The sequence below is a fragment of the Piliocolobus tephrosceles genome, chromosome 1 (assembly GCF_002776525.5).
Source record: "Piliocolobus tephrosceles isolate RC106 chromosome 1, ASM277652v3, whole genome shotgun sequence".
Lineage (NCBI taxonomy): Eukaryota > Metazoa > Chordata > Mammalia > Primates > Cercopithecidae > Piliocolobus > Piliocolobus tephrosceles.
Genome location: NC_045434.1, coordinates 183056089 through 183073803, shown reverse-complemented (window position 1 = coordinate 183073803; position 17715 = coordinate 183056089). Strand labels below are relative to the sequence as shown.

Here is a 17715-nt window from a genome sequence, read left to right as displayed (position 1 = left end):
GGGTTCTGGCACTACCCTTATCTGAAGTTACAGTGAGTTCTCTGTAATAAAGCCAGGCCTCTTTCTTTGGGCAACTGCTGCCTTTGGCCTGACCTTGCTTAAGTCTGCTTACCTTCCTTTCTTTGGCACAGTGTACACGATTAGGATCTCACCTGAATATGCTGTTAGGCCAGTATCATCAATTCCAAAACAGTGCTGACAGCCTGCAGGCCTGGATGCAGACTTGTGAGGCCAATGTGGGGAAGCTCCTCTCAGATACAGTTGCCTCCGACCCTGGAGTTCTCCAGCAGCAGCTTGCAACAACAAAGGTAAGTCAGGATACAGGCTGTGTTGTGGTGTCAAGACCTAGTATTCCGTGGCGTAAAGTACTCCAAAATAAAGCAAATGCTTACATAAAATAAAGGCAGTAGTTGGGATGCCTTGGACGAGATCTGAGTGCTAAATACTTGCTTCTAATATTTATGGCTATGGGTAAACTTAGACTTTTTCGGTAAAGCTGTTCAGTAGCTCTGGATTCCTAGAATCAGCTTTGATTACTTAGATGGTTTTTTTGTTTGTTTTTTTCATGGACAAGCAGCAGTTGCAGGAGGAATTGGCTGAGCACCAAGTACCTGTGGAAAAACTCCAAAAAGTAGCTCGTGACATAATGGAAATTGAAGGGGAGCCAGCCCCAGACCACAAGCATGTTCAAGAAACTACAGGTATAAAGCAGCAACAGTATAATAGTACTCCCTTAATTCCTAGTATGTACCTCTGTTCTGCAATATGTCACATTGGGTTGTGCAAATATCTGTGGTGCCAGGCTAGAGGCTGAGAATGTAAACATGAATAGACATAGATTGTCATCAAAGAGCTCATCCTGTAATGAACTTTATTCTTGCACCATTGAAGGACCTTCACAATCTGGCTTCAGTCCTTTTTCCCCAGGCATCTATCTTCTAGCCACACCTACTTCTTTTCTTTCCCAAGTAAACCACTTACATTGTATTACCCCTGAAGTTTTTCCTATTGCTCAGCTGCTGACATTTATTGGATGCTTACAAAGCATGGTGAAATCTTGCCCATGCTTCAAGATGTCACCATGCTTTGTATACCGGCCGGGCGTGGTGACTCACACCTGTAATCCCAGCACTTTGAGAGGCTGAGGCAGGTGGACCACGAGGTCAGGAGATCGAGACCATCCTGGCCAACAAGGTGAAACCCCGTCTCTACTCAAAATACAAAAAATAAAAAAAAATTAGCTGGGCATGGTGGCGGGCGCCTGTAATCCCAGCTACTCCGGAGGCTGAGGCAGGAGAATAGCGTGAGCCCGGGAAGTGGAGCTTGCAGTGAGCTGAGATTACGCCACTGCACTCCAGCATGGGCAACAGAGCGAGACTCTGTCTCAAAAAAAAAAAAAAAAATATATATATATATATATCGTATGCTTGAAAATTGCTGCGAAAGTATATTTTAAGTGTTTTCACCACAAAAAACTGGTAAGTATGTGAGATAATGCATGTGTTAAATAGCTTGACTTAGCCATTCCACTCCTCAAAAGAAACGAAAGATAATTATTCTTCCTTCTGGGCATCTCAAGGACAGTACTTCTAGTATTAATATACCACTTAAGATTTTATTTTTATCATTAATTATGGTGTGTCTTCCTCTGCCTATGCTCTGTTTCAAAGTCTTTAAGTTGTAGATGTCAGATAAGATACTTCAGTATCTTTAGTCCTCAGCATCTAGTACAATTTCTGGTTCTTTGTATGCGGTAAATAACTAATGCTTATTGAACTTGGCTCTAATACTAATTCATTTCAAGCTTATTTCTTCCATTGGTCTTAATGTCAATTATTATTACAATTACTATGTTCAATGTAGGACTGGGCATGGTGGCTCATGCCTGTAATCCAGGCACTTTAGGAGGCTGAAGTAGGAAGATTGCTTGAGGCCAGGAGTTCAAGACCAGCGTAGGCAACATATTGAGACCACATCCCTATAAAAAAATTGATAATAGTAAAGATTTTAAATGAGCAATTTAAATACAGTCTTTAAAAGCATAATACAAAAATTGTCTCCACTCTTTCTTTTCATGGCCTGATTTTTCAGATTCCATACTCAGCCACTTCCAAAGCCTCTCCTATAGCCTGGCTGAGCGATCTTCTCTGCTGCAGAAAGCAATTGCCCAATCTCAGAGTGTCCAGGAAAGCCTGGAGAGCCTGTCACAGTCTATTGGGGAAGTTGAACAAAACCTGGAAGGGAAGCAGGTGGTGGCATCACTCTCATCAGGAGTCATCCAGGAAGCCTTAGCCACAAATATGGTAAGACCTGTGTCCCAAGAGCTGGCATAGAGGGTATGTTTGCTATGTGCCATCATTATATAATGTTGAAAAAGTAACGAGAGAACTTAACATCTGCGAATCATCTAATAAGATTTAGAAATGATAACTAATCCATGTAAAGATATTTCCACCCAATTGAGCTGGAATGAAAGTGGTGATAGCAAAGTCATGTGGTAGAAGGAGTGGAGAGCTAAGGGGATGGAATGTGTGGTCTTCTGAAGGCTCAGTTGCAGTCCTCCAGTCCCCCTTGTGATATAGCATATAGTTATTAGTTTGTGGCTCAGATGTCCTGGAATAAGTGAGCCAGGAGCTGACAGACATGTTCTTCATGACAGAAATTGAAACAAGACATTGCTCGGCAAAAGAGCAGCTTGGAGGCCACCCGTGAGATGGTGACCCGATTCATGGAGACAGCAGACAGTACCACAGCAGCAGTGCTGCAGGGCAAACTGGCAGAGGTGAGCCAGCGGTTCGAACAGCTCTGTCTACAGCAGCAAGAAAAGGAGAGCTCCCTAAAGAAGCTTCTGCCCCAGGCAGAGATGTTTGAACATCTCTCTGGTAAGCTGCAGCAATTCATGGAAAACAAAAGTCGGATGCTGGCCTCTGGAAATCAGCCAGATCAAGATATAACACGTTTCTTCCAACAGATCCAGGTAAGGATATATCTGTCATGTTAGCAGAATAAAGGGGAGAGAAGGGCCGGGAGAGAACCAGCATTTACTGAGCACATACTACGTCAGTCAGTATACTGGAAACTTTACCTGCATTATCTTTGGGAATTATTACAGTGATCCTGTAAACTAGGTATCATTTGTCCATTTTTTAACCAACACAGTCAATATTTATTTTTCATTCTTACTACATGTTCAACCCAAATCAGCGGAGCCACTCAGCTCATCATAGTCACTCAAGGGATGCAGATTGATGGAGATTTCATCCTGATAAAAGCTTTCATGATTACTGCTTCAGTGGGAAAAGGGCATATTTTATCCATTTACATTTTATTAGTCAAATCACTTTCCACAAAACCACCTATACCTTTCAAGAGGGTGAGGAAATGTAATCTCACCATGTACCTAGAAGGTGCAAAGCTAGAAATATTTGGTAAAAAGTATTAACAACTACCACAGATATATACCCAGAAGTAGAATTGCCAAGTCATAGTATATGCATATATTAATTTAATTTGACTCAGTAGTGCTCAATTTAAGCTCCAGAATGGCTGTACCAGCACACATTCCCACCCGTAGTACTTCAGCATTCCTATATCTCTGCATTGCTGCCTTCGCTTTTTCCAGCTTTCTAACATTTTCCATATTAAAGTGGAATCTCGTTGTTTGGTTTTGTTTGCTCTCCTTTTTGCTTTGAATGATTTCAAACTTTACAGAAAAGCAGAAGGAATGATCCATTAAACACCAGCATACTCTTTATCTAGATTCACCAGTTGCTAATTGTTTTCCCTCTGTTATAAAAATATAAAAGAGTATCATTATGGGCTTCTATATTTGGTATTACCATTATTCTTTATGATACTTAACGTTTTCCCAAATGTGGTCAGTGGGAGCCCCTTCAAGCTATCTCCTGTGGCTTTTTTTTTTTTTTTTTAATAATTTCACATTGCTATATTTTATATTCAAGTAAGTTACAGCAGACATGTACTAAATTGAAAGTACAAATGGGAACAGATAAAACTTTTGTTCCTGTGGCTTTTTGACATGTCTTCCTCAGCATAAGAGCACTTTTGGCACGTAAGGTATTTGTGGCACAATAATGTATTTCCTTGTCCCCTATCTGAAATCAGCTATTTATCCAAGGAGCCCCACTTATAGTGGGGAATGATATTTAGAAACCAAATCTGGACACCAGGTGAGCTACTGGAGTGTCACTACTTTAGTTCTTTTTAATAGATAGTGTTAGGAAATATATGTGTATGTTTTTTATATCATAAAATCATACTGACAGTCTAGTTTCAACTCAACACCATAGGAATCTTCCTCCTTTCCACATTTGTATCTTCCTTTCCTGTAGGGAGAACCCTAGTTCCCAGCAACAACTTCAATATATTTACTTATTTGTTTTATTCTACAATAAATATAAGATAGTTTTAGAATTACACTAGTATTTCTACCAATAACAAACCTGCTAAATAAAATTGAATATTTCTTTGGATTTGTTTTAGTCCTTAGCCTATGACCCACTGTGTACTGTATTCAAAAATACCTGAATTATTTTTTCTGTAATTTCATATATAATTAGATTTGTTTCTATTTGTATTCAACTTTAAGATTTTATTTTTCTATCTTTGTTGATTAAACTTATTTTTAAATATGTAAAGCATTAACATAGCTCAAAAGTTAAAACTATTCAAAAAGTTATACTCAAGGTATAGGAAGTGGATACAGATACATTCTCATTGTCTTTCCTGTCTCTTCCATTCCATTTTCACCCATCCGCAAAGTAACACATTTCAGGTTTATTTTTTTCTATTTCTTTTTACCAAAATGAACATACACACATACACACACATTCTTTTTTTTTTTGAGACGGAGTCTCACTCTGTTGCCCAGGCTGGAGTGCAGTGGCCGGATCTCAGCTCACTGAAGCTCCGCCTCCTGGGTTCACGCCATTCTCCTGCCTCAGCCTCCCAAGTAGCTGGGACTAGAGGCGCCCGCCACCTCGCCTGGCTAGTTTTTTGTATTTTTTAGTAGAGACGGGGTTTCACCGTATTAGCCAGGATGGTCTCGATCTCCTGACCTCGTGATCCGCCCGTCTCAGCCTCCCAAAGTGCTGGGATTACAGGCTTGAGCCACCGCGCCCGGCCCACGCACATTCTTATTTCCCATTCTTCCTTACAAAAAAGAAGGGTGCATTACATAATCCTTTGCTTTTTTACTTAATATGTCTTGGAAATCACTTAATATGGATTCACAGGCATCTTCATTTTTTAAACCATACATTCATTGTGTAGAAGAAATATAGTTTAATTAACAAGACTCTTTTTTTTTTTTTAAAGACAGAGTCTTACTCTGTGCCCTGTAGCCCAGACTGAAGTGCAGTGGCACGATCTTGTCTCACTGTAACCTCAACCTCCACCTCCCGGGTTCAAGCGATTCTCCTGCCTTAGCCTCCCAAGAAGCTGGGATTATAGGCGCCTGTCACCATGCCTGGATAGTTTTTTTGTATTTTTATTAGAGATAGAATTTCACCATGTTGGCCAGGCTGACCTCCAACTCCTGACCTCAGGTGATCTGCCTGCCTCGGCCTGCCAGAGGGATTACATGCGTGAGCCACCACACCTGGCCAATAAGACTTATATGTGTGGACATTTCAGTTGTTGTTTCCGAAATTGTGCTATTACAACTGAATAACTGTGTGTATTTTTTCCTATCAGAGTAAGTTCCTATAGTGGAGTTGTTACATTAAAGGGTAATACATGTGTAGTTTTGTTAGAAATAGCCAAATTCCCCTCCTTTGAGATTTCACCGTTTTACATTCCCACCAGCAGTGTATTAGAGTACCTGTTTCCCCTACAGCCTCACCAACAAAATTTATTATCAAGCTTTTAAATTTTTTCTGGTGTGATTGGTAAAACATGATATGTGAATGTGGTTTTAATTTTTATTTCTCTTATAAGCGAGGTTGAATATATTTTTACATTTTAGAGTCATTTATTTGTGAACTATCTGTTCATGCATTTTGTCCTTTTTTGGTCAAGATTTTTGGTCTTCTCTCAAATTTTAGAGTTTTAAAATTTTTTTTAGAGTTCTTATATATTAGAGAGATTAATTCTTTATCTGTGATACGTTAGACATATTGTTTCCCAGTTTGTGCTTTTGACTTATGGTGTTTTTTGACATGTAAATGTGGAATTTTTGTTCTAAACAGAAGATTTTATCAATATTTTATTAAATATGTATTTTTAGTCAAAGTTTGAAAGATTTTTGTCACACCCAGGTTATGAAAAAACTTATTCATGCTTTATTCTAAAACTTGTTTTAATTTTTTTTACATTTGAATCTTTTAACAATTTAAGCTTATTCTGAAGTACGAATCATGTTTATCTTTTTCTATCATGTCTATCTAGTTGTTCATAATACAAGTTGAGTGTCCCTAATCCAAAATTTGAAATGCTGCAAAATCTGAAACTTTTTTTTGAGGCGGAGTCTTGCTCTGTCACGTAGGCCGAAGTACAGTTGCGTGATCTCAGCTCACTGCAGGCTCCGTCTCCCGGGTTCATGCCATTCTCCTACCTCAGTCTCCCAAGTAGCTGGGACTACAGGTGCCCACCACCACGCCCGGCTAATTTCTTTTTGTATTTTTAGTAGATGGGGTTTCACCGGGTTAACCAGGATGGCTACGATCTCCTGACCTTGTGATCCACCTGCCTCAGCCTCCCAAAGTGCTGGGATTACAGATGTGAGCCACCGCGCCCGGCCCAAAATCTGAAACTTTTTGAGAGCTGATGTGACACTCAGAGGTCATGCTCAAAGGAAAGACTCATTGGAGCACTTCAGATTTCTGAGCTTCAGATTAGGGATGCTCAACTGCTAAGTATAATGCAAATCTGGTCTCAAACTCCTGACCTCAAGTGATTGGCCTGCCTTGGCCTTCCAAAGTGCTGGGATTACAGGTGTGAGCCACTGTGCCCAGCCCTACAAATATACTTTCATGTAATCTACAAATACAGTTTTATCTCTTCTTTTTCAATTCTTATTCCACAGATTGTTTTCTCTTGATTGCATTGGCTTTTTTAATTATTAAATTAACTTTTTTTAAAAAAAATAGAGATGGAGGCCGGGCGCGGTGGCTCAAGCCTGTAATCCCAGCACTTTGGGAGGCCGAGGCGGGTGGATCACAAGGTCAGGAGATAGAGACCACCCTGGCAAACACGGTGAAACCCCATTTCTACTAAAAATACAAAAAATTAGCTGGGCATGGTGGCGGGTGCCTGTAGTCCCAGCTACTTGAGAGGCTGAGGCAGGAGAATGGTGTGAACCCGGGAGGCAGAGGTTGCAGTGAGCCAAGATAGCGCCACTGCACTCCAGCCTGGGCAACAGAGCCAGACTTTGTCTCAAAAAAAAAAAAAAAAATAGAGATGGAGTTCTGCCATGTTGCCCAGGGTGGTCTTGAACTCTTGGGCTTAAAGTGATCCACCCACCTTGGCCCCCAAAAGTTCTGGGGATTATAGGCATGTGCCACTGCGCCTGGCTGATATCTTAAGTACAATGTTAAATAATAGTGGAGATAGTGTGTTTACCCCCATTTTATAGAAGAGACCATGGAGCTTAGAGTAGTTTAGTAGCTTAAGATCGTAAGTTAGTAAGTGGCAAAGTGTGATTGAATATCAGGTCTATTTGACTCCTAAAACTTTCATTCTTTACATCCTGTCATGGTACCTCCCAAGTCTTTGAACATTTATTTAGAAGAGACAAGACTGTTTTGTAATTCCTACCCACTCTCCAGTGAATTGAAGATGTCCTACATATTTATCAGATTTTTTAAATTGGGCTTTTTAATACAAAAAAAATTAGCCAGGCGTGGTGGCAGGAGCCTATAATCCCAGCTGCTCACAATACTGAGGCAGGAGAATCGCTTGAACCCAGGAGGTGGAGGTTGCAGTGAGCCAAGATAGTGCCATTGCACTCCAGCCTGGGTGACACGAGTAAAACTGTCTCAAAAGAAAGAAAAAAAAGTTTGGTTTTGTTTTTAAACTTTTCACTGAGTTACATATTTATTGTTTTGATCTAGCATTTGACCTGGCAAGCATACCTCTTTCCTTATTCCTTCTTTTTAGAGTATATTTATAAGGATTAGAGGATTTAATACATATCCTTGTTTGCTTGACAGGAACTCAATTTGGAAATGGAAGACCAACAGGAGAACCTAGATACTCTTGAGCACCTGGTCACTGAACTGAGCTCTTGTGGCTTTGCACTGGACCTGTCCCAGCATCAGGACAGGGTACAGAACCTCAGAAAAGACTTCACAGAGCTACAGAAGACAGTTAAAGAGAGGTGAGTTATCACTTGTGTTGGTCAGCATTGGGGAACTGTTTTTTCTTGTTATGGAGTGAAATGATCTTTTCTCTTTTCTTCCTTTACCAGAAAAGATGGCATCTAAAACTCTATTACTGAGTCATAGGAGGGTGAAAAGTGCCGTTTTTTAGGCAAAGCTACCTAATCTACTTGATGCTTAATGGTTTTTCTTTTTTCTTTTTTTTTTTTCCTGAGATGGAGTCTCACTTTGTCACCCAGGCTAGAATGCAGTGGTGCTATCTCGGCTCACTACAACCTCCATCTCTTGGGTTCAAGCAGTTCTTCTACCTCAGCTTCCTGAATGGCTAGGATTACAGGTGCCCACCACCATGCCCAGCTAATTTTTGCGTTTTTAGTAGAGACAGGGTTTCACCACGTTGGTTAGGCTGGTCTCGAACTCCTGACCTCAGGTGATCGACCCGCCTCAGCCTCCCAAAGTGCTGGGATTACAGGCATGAGCCACTGCACCCAGCCACTTAGTGGTTTTTCTAATAGTAACTAACAGAAAATAGGGATGAGTTCCTTCTCTTTGTGATCAGAAGCCTAAGCCACTTGGACCAAACAGAACAAATTTGAGGCAGCAAGTAAGATTATAGAATAATTTTGAAAGAAGAGAAAAATTGGAAGAGATTTCCTAGACATAATTAAGGGTTATGTTGGCATTCCACTGGCTTTTTTTTTTTTTTTTTTTTTTTTAAGATACAGGGTCTTGCTATGTTGACCAGGCTAGTTGTGAACTCCTGGCCTCATCGATCCTACTGCTTTGGCCTCCCAACATGCTGGGATTATAGGTGTGGACCACCATGCCCAGCCCCGCTGCTTGTTTTGACCACATTTAAGTTGCTGTTTTAGAGGAGTATCTGGATTCTTTCAAGGCAAACAAGGGAATATATGACAAGGCTGGTTGATTTTGGTCCCTGTTGAAAAGCCATGATTCCCCACTGGACAGCCTCACATGGATTTAAGAACATGAACAAGACTTCTTATCTCAGTTTAGCCATAAATATGTTCTTGATTTAGCAGATAACTGCCTTAGTGATTAGAAGAAAAGAGTTCCTCAAACCAACATTATTAGCAGCAGGTTATCTAATGGAGAGGATGGGGACAAAGGTCAAGAAAGCTTTTGTTTTTCTTCCCCTATACTGAGGGCCTTTTTACTGTATGAGGAATCAGGATTTCTGAATTGACATCTGTCTGATAGATATGGCCATTTCCAAAACTTTCCTTTTGATTTAGTTTATTCATTGGCGTGATTAATCTAGAACTAATCACCTAACTTCTGTGAGCCTCAGTTTCGGCACCTTCCTTGCTAAAGCAATCAGCATTTGAATTGGTCCTTGAAAGAGTCAAATAGCTAAAATGTAGCATGGCTGGAATCGAGATCCAAAGCCTGCATTCTTTCCATTGTATCACAGTACCTAAATAGCAGCCTCCCTTTAGTTTTTCTCACTTTCACTTTAGCCTGGAGTAAGACTGAAGACCTCTTTCCTCAGAAATGTCCAAACAAGGGCAATATATTCCTGAGTTTGGTACTCTTTAACATTATATGTGGTTATTCAGCCAAACCTGCTGTGGAAAAGATTATGAGAAAGAAAGGCCATGTTAGGTAACTGATGTCTGGAGTCACAGAATGAGCTAGTCTTAGCTCAAGTTGACTTTATAAAACTCAGTCTGGCAAGTAACAAAACTGCTTCATTGACAGAGAGAAAGATGCATCATCTTGCCAGGAACAGTTGGATGAATTCCGGAAACTGGTCAGGACCTTCCAGAAATGGCTGAAAGAAACTGAAGGGAGTATTCCACCTACAGAAACTTCTGTGAGTGCTAAAGAGTTAGAAAAGCAGATTGAACACCTGAAGGTAGGTGAACAAAGGGACTCCAAGAATTGGACTAGGCACTGGTTTGAATACTTGTATTAACTGGCCTCCAGCTGTGGTGGGGAAATGTATGAGAAATCCAAGTTGTCAGTCTGCATCAGAACAGAAATGCCTCCGTTTTCTTTATGTGGTAACAATCTACCCATACAGTCCTTGAGAAGCATACACTCTCTTTGTATGTTTGAGAATTAGACAAATATATTTGAGCAAGTAACCAGATAATATTACCAGGAAATTGAGGATAGAAGAAGTAGTACTACTTCAGCTAATAAAGGAAAAGCTAGAATCAGATGATTGGAAGGTACCTTCAAGGATGGGACCAACCTTCCTCCCATTCCCTGCAAAATCCCTTCTGTACTGTCCTTGATCCGTAATCATCCAGCCTCTGCTTACACCTCTAACCTGAGTCTTCCTTTTGTTGAAATAAGCCAAATATGTCTCTGACTAACTGTCATGCACTTATGCATATTTTCTCAGTAAAGCACATTTTATCTTGAGCAGATGAAAGAGAATAGTTTGATTGCTTTCACAGAGCTGGTACCAGGAGCGTTTGCTGTTGGGAATTCCCTAGGACAGAGCTTTCCCAACATTTTTGTTTCACAGTGCCCATGGTGTTTTAAGAAATTTGTCATGGCACCTCGAGGCCAAAAGAAAAAAAAGGAACAAAACAAAAAAAAACTCCTAATACTTCTACTTGCTAAGAAGTTAGGTCCAAAGAACTTAGTAGTTGTTCATATGGTATTCACATATGGTCACAACTGTATTTTCCTCAAAAATGTAAAATATTCTGTGAGTCAAGCCACAGTTTGGGGACTGTGGCTCTTCAGAATCAAGAGTGATTAATGGCCAGGCGCAGTGGCTCACGCCTGTAATCCCAGCACTTTGGGAGGCTGAGGTGGGTAGATCACAAGGTCAGGAGTTCAAGATCAGCCTAGCCAAGATGGTGAAACCCCATCTCTACTAAAAATACAAAAATTAGCTGGGCATGGTGGCGGGCACCTGTAATCCCAGCTACTCGAGAGGCTGAGGCAAAGAATTGCTTGAACTGGGGAGGCGGAGGTTGCAGTGAGCTGAGATGGCACACTGTACTGCAGCCTGGGCGACAGAAAGTGAGACTCTGTCTCAAAAAAAAAAAAAAAAAAAAGAGTGATTAATTAAGGAACTGACAAGCAGTGACCAAGGGTCAGTTTGAAATTAGGCAATATGAGTAGGGCTCTGTGCCTTTCTCTGCAGCTTAAAGTCAAAAGCAAACTAAGTAGATTGTCAGGGATATTCAGCATGGAGGAGGGCATTGAAGGCTAGAATGGTGTCCTTGCTCTGAAAGGAGTAAAATCCTACAACTAGGATTTACTGTCTAGGCAGGAGACATCTTGGAGACTTAACATGATGTGGTACTTTTGTCGTAGAGCAAATGCCATTGTTTCCTAATGGATTTCTATGGTAGTTGGATCTTTGATTTCAAACCCAATGTAAAGTTTCCTTAATAAATGCAAAGTATAGCCTATGATTCTATTTATTTTTCTGTATCTCAATATCTAGCTCCTCATTTATCCTCCAGTTACTATTTCTTTTTTCATCTTTATATGCATGTTGTTCCCTCTTGTCAGTCTGGCAAACTCTTATCTTTCTTTTTTTTTTTAAGACAGAGTCTCACTCTGTCGTCCAGGCTGGGGTGCCGTGGTGCGATCTCAGCTCACTGCAACCTCTGCCTCCCAGGTTCACACAACTCTCCCACCACAGCCCCCTGAATCGCTGGGATTACAGGCGCCTGCCACCATGCCTGGCTAATTTTTTTTTGTATTTTTAGTAGAGACAGGGTTTCACCATGTCAGCAAGTCTGGTCTTGTACTCCTGACCTCAAGTAATCTGCCCGCCTCAGCCTCCCAAAGTGCTGGGATTACAGACGTGAACCACGATGCCCAGCCATTATCTTAACTCAAAGCTTTCCTTCCTCTAGGCAGAATTAGATAGAACTCCTCTTGTGCTCTTGGAATTCACAGACTGTCCATAATACTATAATAATAGCATTTATCACATTACAATGCAATTGATAATCTGAGCTTCTGATTTTAGAAATTGTGTCATAATTCTATTTTATACCCCAGTGCTTGGCATGCTACCAGATATTCAATAGATATTTGATAAATGAATAAATAAATCAGAAGGATGGTCTCTTAATGCTTGTCAAAACACTAGGGAGTATATATAGAACTGGTGTCCCTACTTATGAGGAAAAAGCCCCAGATATTACATTTAGCCATTTTCTTCTTTAAACAGAGTCTACTAGATGACTGGGCAAGTAAGGGAACTCTGGTGGAAGAAATCAATTGCAAAGGTACTCCTTTAGAAAATCTCATCATGGAAATCACAGCACCTGATTCCCAAGGCAAGACAGGTGAGTACGGGCTCTTCAAAATATAGTGAATAAAAATTGCTCTTTGCTTTTGGCCTTTGGAGATGCCTCTTTATACAATTAAAGTGAAAATCAAGGTTGGGTATGAAAACAAAGTGCATCCCCAAAGCAGTCTTCCCCTGCAACCTGACCTGTCACCCCTTTTGCTGTATAACATTGCTTCATTTTGCAAAATTCCTTCCCATGATGGGAAAAGTAAATGAACTAGTTGGCCCACTTAGAACTATGAGATGGCTGGGTGCGGTGGCTCACACCTGTAATCCCAGCACTTTGGGAGGCCGAGGCGGGCAGGTCACAAGGTCAAGAGATCGAGACCATCCTGGCTAACATGGTGAAACTACAAAACTCTATACTAAAACTACAAAAAAGAAAAAAAACTAGCCGGGCGTGGTGGTGTGCGCCCATAGTCCCAGCTACTTGGGAGGCTGAGGCAGGAGAATGGCGTGAACCCGGGAGGCAGAGCTTGCAGTGAGCCCAGATCACGGCACTGCACTCCAGCCTGGGTGACAGAGCGAGACTCCTTCTCAAAAAAAAAGAACTCTGGGAGGTAGAGCTTGCAGTGAGCCGGGATCATGCCACTGTACTCCAACCTGGGTGACAGAGCGAGACTCCATCTCAACAAAAAAAAAACTATCAAATGAACATAGAATAATTAAAATAAGATTTATCTTGAGAATTTCCCTTTTTTGAACGTGTATGGGATGAGTATGCGTCATCTTTAAACTTGGGTACTGGCCAGGCATGAAGTCAGGAGATCAAAACCAGCCTGGCAACATGGTGAAACCCCATCTCTACTAAAAATACAAAAATTAGGCCGGGTGCGGCGGCTCACACCTGTAGTAATCCCAGCACTTTGGGAGGCCAAGGAGGGTGGATCACAAAGTCAGGAGATTGAGACCATCCTGGCTAACAGCATGAAACCCTGTCTCTACTAAAAACACAAAAAATTAGCCAGGCGTGGTGGCGGGTGCCTGTAGTCCCAGCTACTCAGGAGGCTGAGGCAGGAGAATGGTGTGAACCCAGGAGGTGGAGCTTACAGTAAGCCGAGATCACGCCACTGCACTCCAGCCTGGGCAACAGACAGAGTGAGACTCCGTCTCAAAAAAAAAGTACAAACATTAGCCAGGCATGGTGGTGTGCGCCTATAGTCCCACCTACTGAGGAGTCTGAAACATGAGAATAGCTTGAACCTGGTAGATGGAGGTTTCGTTGAGCCGCGATGGTGCCTGCACTCCAGCCTAGGCAACAGACAGAGCAAGACTCTGTCTCAAAAAAAAACTGGGCAAGCCTGGGTAGGTATGAGTGTGATATCCAGGAAGAAGCAAGGTATTTAGAAGTCAGTATTGGGCCGGGCGTGGTGGTTCATGCCTGTAATCTCAGCACTTTGGGAGGCCTAGGTGGGCTGATCACTTGAGGTCGGGATTCAAGACCAGCCTGGCCAACATGGTGAAACCTTGTCTCAACTAAAAATATAAAAATGAGCCAGGCCTGGTGGCTTGTGCCTGTAATCCCAGCTATTCGGGAGGCTGAGGCAGGAGAATCACTTGAACCTGGGAGGCAGAGGTTACAGTGAGCTGAGATCGTGCCACTGCATTCCAGCCTGGGCGACAGACTGAGACCCCATTTCAAAAAAAAAAAACACAGCAGTCAGTACTTCAAAGGGAGTACAAAGATTGTGCTCACATGTGTATATAATCTTTCACTGCAAATTAAGTCCTTGAAGCAAAATCTAATATGAAGGCCAGGCACAGTGGCTCACGCCTGTAATCACAGCACTTAGGGAGGCCAAGGCAGGCGGATCACTTGAGGCCAGGAGTTTGAGACCAGCCTGGCCAACATGGTGAAACCCCGTCTCTACTAAAATACAAAAATTAGCCAGGCATGGTGGCTTGCACCTGTAATCCTAGCTACTCGGGAGGCTGACGTGGGAGAATTGCTTGAACCCGGGAGGCAGAGGTTGCAGTGAGCCCAGATCGCGCCACTGTACTCCAGCCTGTGTGACAGGGCAAGACTGTGTCTCAAAAAAAAAAAAAAAATTCTCATATGAGTTCTCAGTCACTTGCTCGTTGTTAATTGAGATCCCATAGATTTTATTACTAGTCTATGATAGTGCACTCCTATAGTCACTTAATGAGTAAAGGAAAAATGTATTTGCTTTCTGAAAATGTGCACTTTTCTATAGTATTCTAAAGTTAAAAGATATTTTGGAACTATCCACAAGTGACAACATTTTAGGGAATTGGTGATATATCAACCTCTATGTTCATTGACTTACTCGTTTGTGACTAGATCAGAGTCAGCAAACTTTTTCTATAAATGGCCAGATAGTAAATATTTTAGGCTTGCAGGGTATATGGTCTCTGTCACAGTTGTATACCTACCTCTGCCATTGTAACAAAAGCAGCCAAAGACAATACATTAATAGAAATGAGTGGTTGTGACTGTATTCCAATAAAACTTTGTTGAAACAGATGAAGGACCAGATTTGGCTGGTGAGCTATAGTTTACTGACTCCTAGACTAGATCACTTAAAAAAAGAAGAGAGAAAAACAAATATCATGTAGAACAGAAATTTCATGTAGAAAAACAGAAATCTCATGTAGAACCCTACTATATAAAACAAAACATTTTGTTGGTGGCCAGGCTCAGTGGCTCATGCCTGTAATCCCAGCACTTTGGGAGGCTGAGGTGGCTGGATCACGAGGTCAGGAGATCAAGACCATCCTGGCTAACATGGTGAGCTGAGAGCTGAGATTGCACCACTGCACTCCAGCCTGGGAGACAGAGTGAGAAAAATAAATAAATAAATAATAAAAATTTTTTTAAAAAATAACATTTTGTTGGCATAAGTTTCCCTTATATGTTATTTTATAGCATTTATCTGTAATGAAATCCATCAGTAAGAATATTGAGACTACCTCAATGAATATAAAAATTTGAAAAGGAAGATTATTGGATGATAGCTTCATCATCTTATTTATTTATTTATTTATTTATTTATTTATTTATTTATTCATTCATTCATTCATTTATTTATTTATTGAGACGGAGTCTCGCTCTGTCGCCCAGGCTGGAGTGTAGTGGCGCGATCTCTGCTCACTTCAAGCTCCGCCTCCCGGGTTCATGTCATTCTCCTGCCTCAGCCTCCCGAGCAACTGGGACTACCAGTGCCCACCACCACACCTGGCTAATTTTTTGTATTTTTAGTAGAGATGGGGTTTCACCATGTTAGCCAGGGTGGTCTCAATCTCCTGACCTTGTGATCTGCCCTTCTCAGCCTCCCAAAGTGCTGGGATTACAGTCATGAGCCACCGGGCCCAGCCTATCTAATTTATTTCTAAATTTTGTTTGGTTTCGTTGTATCCAGAAAATATGGTTCACACATGTTAAGTATTTGCAAATGATGACAAATGTTTTTAAAAGTTGACTTCACACTATCAGAACAGGCTTTGATTGATTTGAGCTAGAAACTTGAAAGTGATATAATAAGAAATTATTGTTTCAAAGTTAAATCACTAAGAATGTTTAATAAGGGCTCTCACACATAGAAAACACTTAAGACTGACATTGAGGACAAAAACTGTCCAACTGACTTAAGTGTTAGGAATTATATTATTACACAATTCTGCCCCAGTGAGAACTGTGTAGATATACAGAGAGCAAGCTGTGTTCTATTTTTGGTCGTGTTATTTAATGTATTACACATATGCTATAGATGTTTTTCTTTGTATAGTATACATGAGTGGACATGGACAAGTTTGAATATCATAAATTGCTGGTGAAGAGCTACCACCTTTCCAATCAGGGACACTAAAAAATAAGTTAAAATAGATGCTTAGACGTGTCAGGAGCTGCTTTACTTTCCCCGGAAAAGCAGCATAATTGGTTTTATCTGGTGGGTTAAGGTGTAGAATTCAGCATAATTGAACATGCGTGTTTTATTATCATTTCTAAGTAGTTAGAAATGTCCGTGAATATTACATTTAAACCAAACATTAACCACAATCCCTAAAGCACCTTTTCAGGGTGCTTTGAAAATCAATTTGAAAATTACTATCCTGAGTGCTCTCAAAGTTCTCCTCCAACTCTGAAAAACCATATATATTTCAGTACCTTACATTTATGTAGCTCTGTTTCATGAAGTACTTTGACATACATTGGCTCATGATCTTATCCCAGTTACCCCATGAGAGTTAACAGAGTAGGTTGTATTATCTTTAAATCCTGCAGAAGAAACTGTGTTTGTAGATTAAGGCTCACATACTGAGTTAGTGATAACCTTGGTTAGTACCTTCTTCTGCTACCTACTAGTCCAGTTTCTTTTTTTCCATCACCACACTGCAATGGAATGTGATTTTTCTATTTTGTATTTTTTAATTGAAAATATAATAACATTAACATTTAAAAGTTTTATAATCACCACCGTAATTCAACTAATATTTTTCCTTGTTTTCAGAGACAGGGTCTCGCTCTGTCACCCAGGCTGGAGGACAGTAGTGTGATCATGGCTCACTGTAGCTTTGACCTCCTAGGCCCAAGCAGTCATTCCACTTCAAGCTCCCAAGTAGCTAAGACCACAAATGTGCACTGTCATGCCTTTTTTTTTTTTTTTTTTTAACATTTTTTTGTAGAGATAGGGTCTTGTGTTGCCTAGGCTGGTCTTAAACTTCCAACCTCCCAAAGTGCTGGGATTACAGGCGTGGGCCATCACACCTGCCCCACAACAATTTTGTTTGTGTTTTTGTTTTTGTTTTTGTTTTTGTTTTGAGATGGAGTCTCGCTCTGTCACCCAGACTGGAGTACAGTGGCACCATCTTGGCTCACTGCAACCTCACTGAATCCTGGGTTCAAGCGATTCTCCTGCCTCAGCCTCCCCAGTAGCTGGGACTACAAGCATCCACCTCCACACCCAGCGAATTTTTTGTATTTTAGTAGAGATGGGGTTTCACCGTGTTGCCCAGGCCAGTCTCAAACATCCTGAGCTCAGGCAGTCCACCCACCTCAGCCTCCCAAAGTGCTAGGATTACAGGCGTGAGCCACCATGCCCAGCCAACTGTTTACTCTCT

General features: G+C 41.1%; 1 protein-coding gene across 1 annotated transcript in view; it reads left to right on the top strand.

Moving 5' to 3' along the window:
* The window catches only part of LOC111529566 (microtubule-actin cross-linking factor 1), a 283418-nt gene that overhangs the window by 152515 nt on the left and 113188 nt on the right, over nucleotides 1–17715 (top strand). Inside the window, exons 45-51 of the mRNA XM_026455708.1 lie at nucleotides 132–308; nucleotides 578–701; nucleotides 2092–2303; nucleotides 2660–2977; nucleotides 8172–8338; nucleotides 10062–10218; nucleotides 12514–12631. Coding sequence (XP_026311493.1) covers nucleotides 132–308; nucleotides 578–701; nucleotides 2092–2303; nucleotides 2660–2977; nucleotides 8172–8338; nucleotides 10062–10218; nucleotides 12514–12631 — 1273 coding nt within the window. The remainder of the gene's footprint in view (nucleotides 1–131; nucleotides 309–577; nucleotides 702–2091; nucleotides 2304–2659; nucleotides 2978–8171; nucleotides 8339–10061; nucleotides 10219–12513; nucleotides 12632–17715) is intronic.